The sequence below is a fragment of the Chlorocebus sabaeus genome, chromosome 22, assembly GCF_047675955.1.
Source record: "Chlorocebus sabaeus isolate Y175 chromosome 22, mChlSab1.0.hap1, whole genome shotgun sequence".
Taxonomy (NCBI): Eukaryota; Metazoa; Chordata; class Mammalia; order Primates; family Cercopithecidae; genus Chlorocebus; species Chlorocebus sabaeus.
Window position 1 is genome coordinate 18,078,452 of NC_132925.1, and position 12,463 is coordinate 18,090,914.

General features: G+C 41.8%; 1 protein-coding gene across 1 annotated transcript in view; it reads right to left on the minus strand.

Annotated features, from left to right (window-relative positions):
• Positions 1-3,966: 3,966 nt before the first annotated feature.
• GABRR3 (gamma-aminobutyric acid type A receptor subunit rho3) overlaps positions 3,967-12,463 on the minus strand; it is a 55,042-nt gene continuing 46,545 nt past the window's right edge. Inside the window, exons 8-9 of the mRNA XM_073009605.1 lie at positions 11,206-11,402; positions 3,967-4,266 (exon numbers count right to left, since the gene is read on the minus strand). Of these exons, the coding sequence (XP_072865706.1) occupies positions 3,967-4,266; positions 11,206-11,402 (497 nt within the window). The remainder of the gene's footprint in view (positions 4,267-11,205; positions 11,403-12,463) is intronic.

Here is a 12,463-nt window from a genome sequence, read left to right on the forward strand (position 1 = left end):
AAAAATTGTACGTACAGGGGTGTGTTTGTTATTTGAACAGGCTTATAAGTGGCACAATAAGGAACAATAGATCTTACTCCATGAAGATTAACCCACCTGCAAGGATTAAGACAATGCAGTCACAAGTTAGTTATGATTTTGTAGCAACTCATATGCAAATATTTGCAATCTCAGTTACTCTCTTACTTAGAAAGATGGCAAAGGTTTGCAATGGTGATAGCAGTCATGGAAAGAAGCAGGTTTTCAATACATAGGACTGCTTCAATGTAAGTATTTTAGACAATGCAGAAACTTCCATTATGAAAAGGGAATGCCAGCAGACATATATAAGAAGACTCTGCTTCATGGGGAAAATGAACTAAAAATTTAAAAGGTTCTTCAATTACAGTAATCTACACCTCAGAGCTTCTAGGCAGACCCATGAGTGAGTCTGACATGGCAGGTTCTAGTTGCAGACAGGGATTCTTCTAAAGGAAATAAGTGCAGAAATTTGAATATGGCTAGACATTTCATTTTATCAAAAATAATTTTACTTTTAAATGTTCTTTACATTGTTAGTTGCAACCCATTTGTAATGGCATACAATAGAAAATAACAATAATGTCCTACAGGACGAGATGGGTTAAGTAAACTATGGTGCACCCATTCAGTGGACAGCTCTGCAGCATATAAAAATCAGTTTTCAGGAAAAAAGACATGAGAAGTTGTTTAGAATGCAGAGAAGAAAATCTGGCTACAAATAGACACTTTACCCAACACAATGTAAGTTCAATAAGGGGAGGAGCCACGCCCATCTTTCGTTACTGTATCCCCAGCAGATAGTGCTTGATACAAGTGCTTAAATTAATAGACACAAGTGTTGACAAAAGGGTTCCATTTGAAAAAATGTAAATGATGTACAGAAAACCTCTAAGAATGTACATTAAAATGTTAATTTTGGGTAGATGAATTTTATTTTTTTGCCAGTTGGTATTTAAAATTTTTTTTTAATAATGAAGCTTTATTTTCTAACCAGAACAGAAACAATAAAACTAAGTTAAAATATACAATTTCATGGGTTTTCCAAAGTAGTTCCTATAAAATAGCCCATTTCTATATTTAGGCAGTTTACAGAGCTAGCTGGCTTCTTCTTAATCATAGAAAGCAGCTTATTTTCTGAAATCCTTGCATTTTATCCAGGCTTATCCCTCAGTGAACAATCATGCACAGTCTGTTCCGGATTGTGATGAGTAAATGAAGTGAAAATCAAAATGAGGTAACTCTTATATGCTGTCTTCACTCTCATATTTTTCAGGTAAACTGTGGTTTCAATTCTTCTTGGAGTAAGAACGGAACAGAAATCTTGTTGCTACCAAGAAGAAATGAAGCTAATGGGAACAGCCCTCTCTTCACAGTCTTCACAAGTCACCAATCTCAAGAGAAGAAAACTGGCAAAACTCCTAGGAGCTCATTCCAAATGCTCTAATAATTCCCTTGAGCAGTAAACATATTTTCTTTCTCAGTATTAGACGTACATTACTGAAGAATACAATGCCTGTATTGCTAGCCATTAACAAAAGTTATGTTTGATTGGCTAACAACTGTGCATTAATGCTCCTCCAGAGGAATGCCAAGTGTGTGGGTGTGATAGAGACCCATTCTCCTAGACTAGATTGCCAAATGTATTCAGTGATGCGTTTGATTCAAAACAAGGAAATGAATATGCCCAGGGGAAGCATTCGACATATTGAATGTTATACTTCAAAGTATATGAAAAAAAACCAGAAGAGCCCTAAGAACCTGAGTATTGGATGAAGAGAACAGTGGAGATTTATTCTGTTCATTTTTGTCCCTTTTTAAACATCTGGTTTTGTCAAAATCAGAAATGTAATGCAATTGTAGTGCTTGGCTAAATAATAGCTACAAATTCCTGGCCATCTAGGATATTAATCTGTGCTGTATTTTGAAAATATAATCCTACCAAAATACTACTAGTAAATCAAACTTAAAACCCATTAAATAAATAGTTTTTAAAAGTTTATTTATGGTCTATCTACAATGAAATGGAGAAGGGTTTTAATACATTATATTAGCTCATTTTCGCAGAGTATCCTATAAAAATATAATCCTTGGGAAGTTTCAAAAGAACTGGAAAAGTTGTATTAAGAAAATAGAATGAAGTATCCCAGAGTTAGCCTGCTTGTGAGGGAAGTCATAATAGAAAAATAATTTTCCTTTTAATATTTTGTACCCAGGTGGAAGATACTTTTCTAGAACCCTCTGTGATTCACAACAGAGAACCAAAACCAATGTTATTGGTTTAAAAAGCAGAAAGTTTTGTCTCTTCGCCTGATGAAAAATAATTCAAATCATTTTGATTTACTTTATGGTGAAATAAAAGGAAATACACTGAAAGTAGTACACCATTTAATTTATTTCTCTTAATTCAATCCCAGCAATCAAAATAGGTATGGGAGTATTTCCTGCCAAGGGCTTTTCTTTAAATTGAATCTTGTTCAGAAAATACTCAAAACAAAAGCATGCACACTGCCGATCTGCAAAATGAACACTGATCATAGGAGGTTTTTCTACTTAACAAACATTTATTTAATATCCACTTGACCTGGTTTACTTGGTTCAACCAAAGATATTAAGGATTACCATGGGATAAATACATTTTGTTCAGTTTTTTCACTCAATACAATACCTGGAAGCATCTCCAGTTGTTTATCAATTGAGAGTCCACATCCCTTTGGAGATGTTCTTTTCCTTTCTTTGGTATCCCCCTTTCAGAACTCACACAAGACAGTGTACATACCTCTATTTTAACATTCGTTACATGTGTTATAGCTCCAGTTCACTGCTCCTGTTGGCTATGCACTTAGAGAAGGCAGGAATGCTATTTCATATTCATTTTTTCAGTACATAACACTTAGTAAAGTGCCTGGCACACGCAGGTGGTCAATAAACATTTGTTGAACAAAGTGATTAAAAACCTCTAAAAAGTTGTGAAAACAACACATTGTCTACAAAATGCAAAATGTTATTATTGATGACTGATGTATTAATTTAACATTAGAATGAGAAGAATGAGTGGAAATTTAGCTTCCCCTCTCCACTTATGCTCATAAATATATGAAACAATATTTATTTTTATATATATATACACACATATATATATATATATTTTGAGATGTTGTCTCGCTCTGTCACCGAGGCTAGAGTGCAGTGGCACAATCTCAGCTCACTACAACCTCTGCCTCCCACGTTCAAGTGATTCTCCTGCCTCAGCCTCTCGAGTAGCACAGACTACAGGTGTATGCCACCATGCCGGCTAATTTTTGTATTTTTAGTAGAGACAGGGTTTCAACATGTTGGCCATGCTGGTCTTGAACTCCTGACCTCAAATGATCTGTCCACCTCAGCCTCCCAAAGTGTTGGGATAACAGGCATGAGCCACCGCACCTGGCCTGAAACAATATTTAAATAAGAATAAAGACTTAACTGGAGAAGGAGATTGGAGATCCTTCGCAGGATTCTTGACTGTGTGAGTGCGGGTGATACCACCTCAATGTGGATGTTCTTGCCTAAGGATGGCTGAGCTCTGGTAGATAACCAGGCACTTGACTGGCAGTAAGAAACAAAATATCCTTGGATTGTTTATAGTCCAGCTTTCTTCCCTAGTTAAATAAAGAACATTTCATGAAGAAAGAAGGAGGGTTCACATGAAGTAGTTACAAAGCCCTTCCCAATGGAAGACTGTTTTCCCCGTAATACACATGCCTGTGACTCTTATTTATGGAGTCAAACTTTTCTAGGGCCTAAACTCTTTCTTAGATGTAAATAAGTCAGCTTTCAAATTTTCATTAGGGCAGGAGAGGTGACTGGCTCTTTCCCAGTTCCATGTAGGACTATTCACCTCATATTCAAGAGTTTTGTTTCGAAACATCGTCTGGCTTTAAAGTTGTATACATGTGAAATTCCCCTTCATACATATACACCCCAGTAAAACAAATTAAATAAAATATACACAACGGGGAATAAAATCCTAGAATAGGTGTCAATGACATGGTTGTTTTCCAGAATGATTCTACCAACATGTCCTCCTAGGGATTTTCTTCTCTTTATCCGAGTTGAATCGGTGCTGGGGCTGCGTATCGATTTTCTTCTCATGAAGTCTTCTGAGTTTAGAGAGAGGGAAGTCTGGTCCATGTCAATCTCGCTGTCATGGTAACAACCATCGAAGGCCATGGCTTGAACTGCATCGATATTGTACATCCTAGAAATCTGTCAAAAAAAAATTTTTTAAGTAGGTCTTGAATATGGTTTTACAAATAGGAATTACAGTAAATAATGTTAATAAAGTTAAATATGATTTATCAGAACAGCAATATAAGCCAATTGGATTTGTTTTTCAACTTATTTTTCCTCTTTGTAGAAAATATAGCAGTATCCTCAGTCAGTGTATATATATTTTTTGGTCCAAAACTAAAACCATGTCATTGGTGATACATTTATGCTTGGGGATGGGATAGGGAAAGATTTTAGCTGCTCCATTCAAATGCAAATTAGCCAGGCCTTCCCATTTTTGCTTAAGAGCACCTATAAATGATCCTAACATAGCCCAATTAAACAACATAGAATTGGTTTATTTTTCTGAAGGAGCAAATTATCAATGCTTTCTGGCTCCAGTGCCTGATTGAATCAAAACTAAAATTTTCTTTAAGGTTTCACTCTGAGGAAGATAGCGGTTCTCACTAGTTTAGAGCCGTGTCTACAAAGCAGCTGTTACTAATTGCTCTTGGAGAAAACAAAATCACTTCTTGATTCATAGGGAAGTTCAAAAATGAACAAATAGAGGCTACTACTGGATGAAATTATTCAGAATTCAAATTGGAGGCTGCAGAATAAATTCTTCCAAAACATGTATTTGATTTATAGTGATTTAAAAACCTAATATTTTTCAAAAGACATGAAGACGCTTTTGTGCAGTCAGTGAACTAATTAAGGACCCATACTTGAGTTACGTTGTCCCTTTTTTTAACCTTTAAATTAAAATTTATTATTATGTTTTATTTATCGAGACAGGGTCTCGCTCTGTCATCTAGGCTCGAGTGCAGTGGTGTGATGATAGCTCACTGCAGGCCTGACCTCCTGGGCTCAAATGATCATTTCCGGCTCAGCCTCCCGAGGAGATGGGACTATAGACACACATCACTACACTAGGCTAATTTTTTTTTTCACTCATTCTCTTTTATTTAAGCAGGGCTTGATCAGAAAGAAGAGCTCAGAGGAGTGAGGCAACACCAACACCAGGGCATATGATTCATCCAAGGCTCCCCCGACACCAGTTCCAGCCCAGATGGGGCTTGAAGTGGCTTGGAGTGCCCTGCCATGCTGGGGCAATGGAAGACATGAAAGCCAAACCTTAGGACCCAAAGAGTAATATGTCTGCAAAGGCACCATCACTGTCGGGCACCCCCTGCAGACGTACACATAATAGATACATCCCCAGAGATAGTATTTTATTTTATTTTTAGTAGAGACGAGGTCCTGTTATGTTGCTGAAGCTGGTCTTCAACTCCTGAGCTTAGGTAATGCTTCTGCCTTGGCCTCCGAAAGTGGTGGGATTACAGGCATGAGCTACCACACCCGGCCAAGAAAGAAAATAGCTATTTTTCCTCTTTCTGAGCAATGGTCAGCACCAGGGATACATTTTCCAGACCGGCTGTTCTTCCAGTTCTGAGTATCTCGGGGAGGGAGGTGGTAGGAATGTGTATATGAACATGATGGTAGTGGGTGGTAGTGATGTGTGGTGGTGGATGGTAATAATGTGAGATGGATGGTGGTGGCAGATGATGGAGGTGGTGAGTGGTGGTGGTGCATGGTGGGTGGTGGTGGTGGTGAATGGTGGTGGTGGATGGTTGTGGTGGTGAATGGTGGTGGTGGGTGATAGTGGGTGGTGGTGGCTGATAGTGGGTGGTGTTGTGTGGTGGTGGAACTGTTGGTGAATGGTGGTGGTAGGTATTGGTGTCTGGTGGTGATGGTAGATGGTGCTCATGATGGTGGTGTTTGATAGTGGTGGATGGTGGTCATGGTGGGTGGTGGTACGTGGTGATGGTGGATGGTGATGGATGATGGTGAGTGGTGGGTGTTAGGTGGTGAGTGGTGGTGGTGCGTGGTGGGTGGTGGTGAATGGTGGTGGTGGGTGGTGGTGGTGGTGAATGGTGGTGGTGGGTGATAGATGGTGTTGTGTGGTGGTGGAACTGTTGGTGAATGGTGGTGGTAGGTATTGGTGTCTGGTGGTGATGGTAGATGGTGCTCATGATGGTGGTGTTTGGTAGTGGTGGATGGTGGTCATGGTGGGTGGTGGTAAGTGGTGATGGTGGATGGTGATGGATGATGGTGAGTGGTGGGTGGTAGGTGGTGAATGGTGGTAGTGGTGGACAGTGGTAGTGGTGGATGGTGGTCATGGTGGGTGGTGGTAAGTGGTGATGGTGGATGGTGATGGATGATGGTGAGTGGTGGGTGGTAGGTGGTGAATGGTGGTAGTGGTGGACAGTGGTAGTGGTGGATGGTGGTCATGGTGGGTGGTGGTAAGTGGTGATAGTGGATGGTGATGGATGATGGTGAGTGGTGGGTGGTAGGTGGTGAATGGTGGTAGTGGTGGACAGTGGTAGTGGTGGATGGTGGTGGTGGGTGGTAGTGGTGGTAAATGCGGGTGGTGGTGGTAGGTGGTGGCGGGGGTGGTAGATGGTATTGGTCATGGTTGGTGGTGTTGGTAGGTGGTGGATGGTGGTGAGGGTATATGGTAGTGGTGGTGGGTGGTGAGGGGTGGTGATGGTGGTGGTGATGGTATTGGTGGATGTTGGGTGATGGTGGTAGATGATGGTGTTGGATAATGGTGGTGGGTGATAGCAGGATGTAGTGGTGGTTGATATGATGGGTGGTGGTTGGTGATGTTAGTGGATGGTGGTGGTATTGGTGGATGGTGGTGGTGGATGGTGGTGAACAGTGGTTGATGATGGTGTTGGGTGGTGGGGATGGTGGTGGTGGATATGGGGGATGGTATGATGGCAGGTGGTAAGTGGTGGTTGGTAGAAAGTTGTGGCCAGTGGGTGAGCGGGTGGTGCGTGGTGGTGTTGGGTGGTGTGTGGTGGTGTTGGATGGTGGTTGGGGTAGACGGTGGTAGTGGGTGATAAGTGATGGGTGGTGAATGGTGGTGGTGGTGGGTGGTGTGTGGTGGTGTTGGATGGTGGTTGGGGTAGACGGTGGTAGTGGGTGGTAAGTGATGGGTGGTAAGCAGTGGTGGTGGTGGTGGGTGGTGGGTGGTGGTGTTGGATGGTGGTTGGAGTAGACGGTGGTAGTGGATGGTAAGTGATGGGTGGTGAGCAGTGGTGGTGGTGGTGGTGGGTGGTGGGTGGTGGTGTTGGATGGTGGTTGGGGTAGACGGTGGTAGTGGGTGGTAAGTGATGGGTGGTGAGCAGTGGTGGTGGTGGTGGGTGGTGGGTGGTGGTGTTGGATGGTGGTTGGGGTAGACGGTGGTAGTGGGTGGTAAGTGATGGGTGGTGAGCAGTGGTGGTGGTGGTGGGTGGTGTGTGGTGGTGTTGGATGGTGGTTGGGGTAGATGGTGGTAGTGGGTGGTAAGTGATGGGTGGTGAGTGGTGGTGGTGGGCAGTGGGTGGTGGGTGGTGAGGGTTGGTGATGGTGGTGGTGATGGTATTGGTGGATGTTGGGTGATGGTGGTAGATGATGGTGTTGGATAATGGTGGTGGGTGATAGCAGGATGTAGTGGTGGTTGATATGATGGGTGGTGGTTGGTGATGTTAGTGGATGGTGGTGGTGTTGGTGGATGGTGGTAGAGGGTGGATGGTGCTGGGTGGTGGGTGATGGTGGTGGGTGGTGGATGGTAATGGTAATGGTGGTAGGAGAGTGATGAAAACAAGTTTTGCCTGATTTGTTTTCATAGAGAGGAACTCCATTGTGAGGCCTAACACTCCAGCCCTTTCTCATCGTCCTTCAGTCACTCTACTGTAGTGGTCTGGGAAAAGAAACTGGCATGTTTGGCTCAGTCCCTTTAGAGTCCTCCATTTGGTGTCTGCATTGGTGTCCAGGTCTCTTCTCTGAAATGAAGTGAAAAGATGCTGTCCTTCCAGGGATAAGCCTGAACATTGTTTTGCCAGTGACCAAGACAGTGAGTACATTTAAGCTAGTGATGAACTATTAGTGAGCCCTCCTGCTCACAGATCTAAGCAACATTCTCCAAACTGCTTGACATTGTTATATCCATATATCTGGCTCCCACAACTGGCTCCCTAATACTGGCTTCCAACTCCATATGTATAGAGAGGTGTCATCTATTAGCCCCCAAACCCACAGACGTTTCTTCTACCCAGCCCCTCCCATTGCATCTTATTTCTTCCAAGGTATCTCATCTCACTGGATTTGTTCCCACTCTTCCTAGTAATACTCTTATTCTGTCAGGGCAGGTGTTCTGGGCACTACTCACAATAAGAACTTCCATTTGTATAGCACTTTATTTGCAAAGGTTTCAGGCCCTTTTATTATATCACTTGATCACCACAACAGCCCTGTGAAGTAAATGGGGAAGAAATGACACCATTGTGTAAGCACAGAAGGGGTTTAGGAGACTAACCTGGAACACAAAGCTGGGATGTGGTGGATTTGGTTTGCCATCAAGACTTCCTCTTCTTTTTTTTTTTTTTTTTTTTTTTTTTTTTTTTTTTTTTTTTTTTGAGACAGAGTCGTCCTCTATCACCCAGGCTGTAGTGCAGTGGTGCAATCACAGCTCACTGCAACCTCGGCCTCCCAGGTTCAAACAATTCTCCTGCCTGAGCCTCCTGAGTAGCTGGGATTACAGGTGCCCACCACACGCCCGGCTAATTTTTGTATTTTTAGTAGACATGGGGTTTCATATGTTGGCCAGGCTGGTCTGGAATTCCTGACCTTAAGAAATCCACCTGCCTCGGCCTCCCAAAGTGCTGGCGTGAGCCACTGCACCTGGCCTGCCATCTCTTCTTCTGACTTCAATCATTTCTTGGTTTTGTCCCACAAAGATATGAATGGCAAATAGGACATTCCTTTGAGATAACTGCATTTATTTGAGATAATTGAGGATGCTTAGAATGGTGGTTTCCAGGTCCTGGGGGTTGGGGAATATGGGAAGTTGCTCTTTGATGGGTATAGAGTTTCAGTTGTGCGAGATGAAAGAGCTCTGGAGATTGGTTGCACCACAATGTGAATATACTTAACACTACTGAACTGCACACTTAAAAAATCAATTCAGATTGTAAAATCTAAGTTATAGTAATTTTACAATTAAAAATTGAAAAATAATTTTTAAAATGGAGGATGCTTATTACCTGGAAAGAAGTTCTGCATAGTGGTACACAAAAAGATGGCGTATAATATCAACAAGTATACAACAATCAGGCAGTGTGAACATATGTTGTGTGGCAGGTGGGGGCAGGGAGTTGTAGATATTTTTGAGTCAAAGGACTAGATGGAGGTGAGCCAAAAGTACTTCAGTGCCTATTTCTTGTGTTCGCCACTCCCCGTATAAAAACAAAATAAAACACGAAGAAAATTCTTTCCCTCCTTACACATTTTTCCTGTCACCTTTCACTTCACAGACTATCCAAATCATTGCTATCCAGTATGGGTAACAGACCAACAGTATCAGCATCACCTAGAGCTTATTAGCAATTCAGAGTCTCAGATCCCACCCCAGACCTCCTGAATTAGAGTTTAACAAGGACCCAGGTGATGCCTACGCACCACTGCCGCATACTGCTCTAACAGCTCCTGGTTTCCTTACACCTGCATAGCACTTACTGTGGGTATGTATGTGACAGGCAAACATAGTCACATGCTGCTAGCAAAGAAATGAAAGCATCTGCAAGAAAACAAAATCAGCTATTTTTAGAGCTTTGACTCAAAGGATGTAAAATCAAAGGATGAAGTGAGCATTCCATATCTGAATTGCAACTGCAGTTCTGTTGGCTGAGAATCTGTTGGCAAACCACTTTATTTCACTAGAATTCTGCTTCTTCATTTATAAAATAGAGATGATAATCTCTGCGAGATCTATACCGGGGGTTGACATGAAGGTTCGGTGTGAGAAGAGGATATAAAAACACTCTGAAAGTATGAGATGCTCTCAGAAGTAGAAAAAATATTAAATAATGTTTGGGTGTGTATAAATGCTCATGTAAAAAAACCTTAAACCAATGTGAATAGATTTCATTGAAGTTATGGGCATACGTGTATAGCTATTCTCTATATAGGATGTGTATGTATACATATATACTATATGCACATATATATGTGTATGTATGTGTGTTTATTCTCTTAAGTGTAGACTAGAAACGAATGACTCTTATCAGTTAAGTTTCTGAAGTACAATATCTTATGTAAGTTCTTGTAAAAGCAGGAAACTGGTGCCCAAATCCTCTGTGAAATGAAGCAGGTAGAGAGCAATCTATCTGCATTTATTAAACAATGTCACAAAAAACATGGATAACATTGAGAGCCCAGAAGGCACCTGATTTCTAGGACACTGTCGGGGGAAGAACCTCCCTTTATGCTCTACCACTCTCCCGAGTGACAAGAAGAGAAAAGTAAATGCTGGCTCTCGGTGGAGAGAAACATATCATTTATTGGTTGAGAGTGCACACACAGCCTTTGAAGTCAAGGAGACCCAGAAGCAAAGCCTGATTCCTCTTCAGCTGTGTGACCTTGGCCAAGTTACCACCCAGCTGCATTCTGTGAAATGAGGGCGATAAAATACTGACCTTACTATGAGAGTTAACTGACACAATATGTTAGATGGTTCGTATGATGCCAATATATAATAAACCCCTATTATGTGTTAGCTATTATTATTATCATGATCATGCACTTGAAAGAATGTGGTTTGTATGTCAACCCCTTTTATTCAAAGGGTACAGTTGGGGGAAAGGAGCATATTGAAAGAAATTCTGCACACACAAAAACTCCTGGTGAAGGTGAGTGAGGATGAGAAAACAGCCAGCACAGAGCAGAGAGTAAGGTTCAATGTTAAATTGTCACCATACTGTCAACTTGCCTCTTGACAAGCATATGGACTTAACACAAAGGCTTACAACACTGTCAAGAGAGGGCGACAGATAAGGGTAGTCTTTTCCACATTCCCCAAGGGATCTGATAGTCAAAGCAAGGCTGTACCTTCCCTGTCTTCTTGAATTGTTTCCGCTCTTCCACTGTGGTGAGGTAGTTCACAGCTGCGTACTCAATGACTGACAGGAACACGAAGAAGGAGCTGACCCACAGGTACACATCCACAGCCTTGAGGTAGGACACCTGGGGCATGGAGGCGCTCACGGCCGTGATGATCGTGGACATGGTCAGCACTGTGGTGATTCCTGCCATTGGAGAATAGTGGCAAGCTCAGTGATATAGACATTCATTTCCAGGATCTGGTGCTGAATCACACCAGGGGATGCATTTCTAGAACAATATCAACCTGGTGATCCAAGAGGAGGGAAGATGTGTGCATGTTGACCAAGTACATATCTTGAGCCTAAACAAACACTCTTATTGGATTTTTCTTTCTGTCTCTTTTTCTTGCCCTCACCCTATTGTCCAGAAGGTTTGCTTTACTCCATTTAAGCCTTCACAGAAACCAGAGTCTGACATTTCTGTTTTCCACCCTAAGAGGGGCCTCTTCTAAGCAGGCCAGAAAGGTAAACATGTATTCAATTAAAAAAAAATTCTAAAATCATTTCCTCTAACCTTTCCCATTCTTTCACAATTTTTACTGTTCATAACCTGTCTTTATGTCTACCTTTAATATTTCATGCTTCCCTTTCCTTCTATTCCCTTTTCCCTTTCTGCTACTTTCCCTCTTCCCTTTCCTTTTTTCCCCTATTCCTTTTATTTCTTTGTTCTCTGGCATGATCATCAGAGGTAAGAAGATCAAGGTTCTGGGGAAAATGGAGAAAGAAGTGACTCTGAGATTTCCTTAATAAAATGCTGGCCATGGGGAGGGCCATTCAATATCTACACTAATTTCTCAGAGGGATATTGTGAGAGTACCGCCTGGAGAGAAAGCATACTATTGTAAATATTTGAAATGTACACTGGCTGGCATGGTTTTATTTCTTAATTTCCCACCAGGGAGGTGCAAATGGAATCCTTAATGATTTTTATAAGTTGTGAGGACATTGTAATGTCAACAGACAGAGTCCCAAACAGCAGGAAAAGCACTGTGATTTACTCCTAAATGTACAGCCACAGCATGTGGACTGCTTTCACCAACACCTTTCTATCTTTTCTGTAATAATTCTGTTAGGCTCTCATCTGAGACAGTCCCATATCAAACACAGTGACAATTCTATGGAGCCATTCTATTTCAAATACGGATTTTAGTTTGTATGATCAAGATCAACACAACTTGGCAATTTGACAGTACCACGGGAGGACT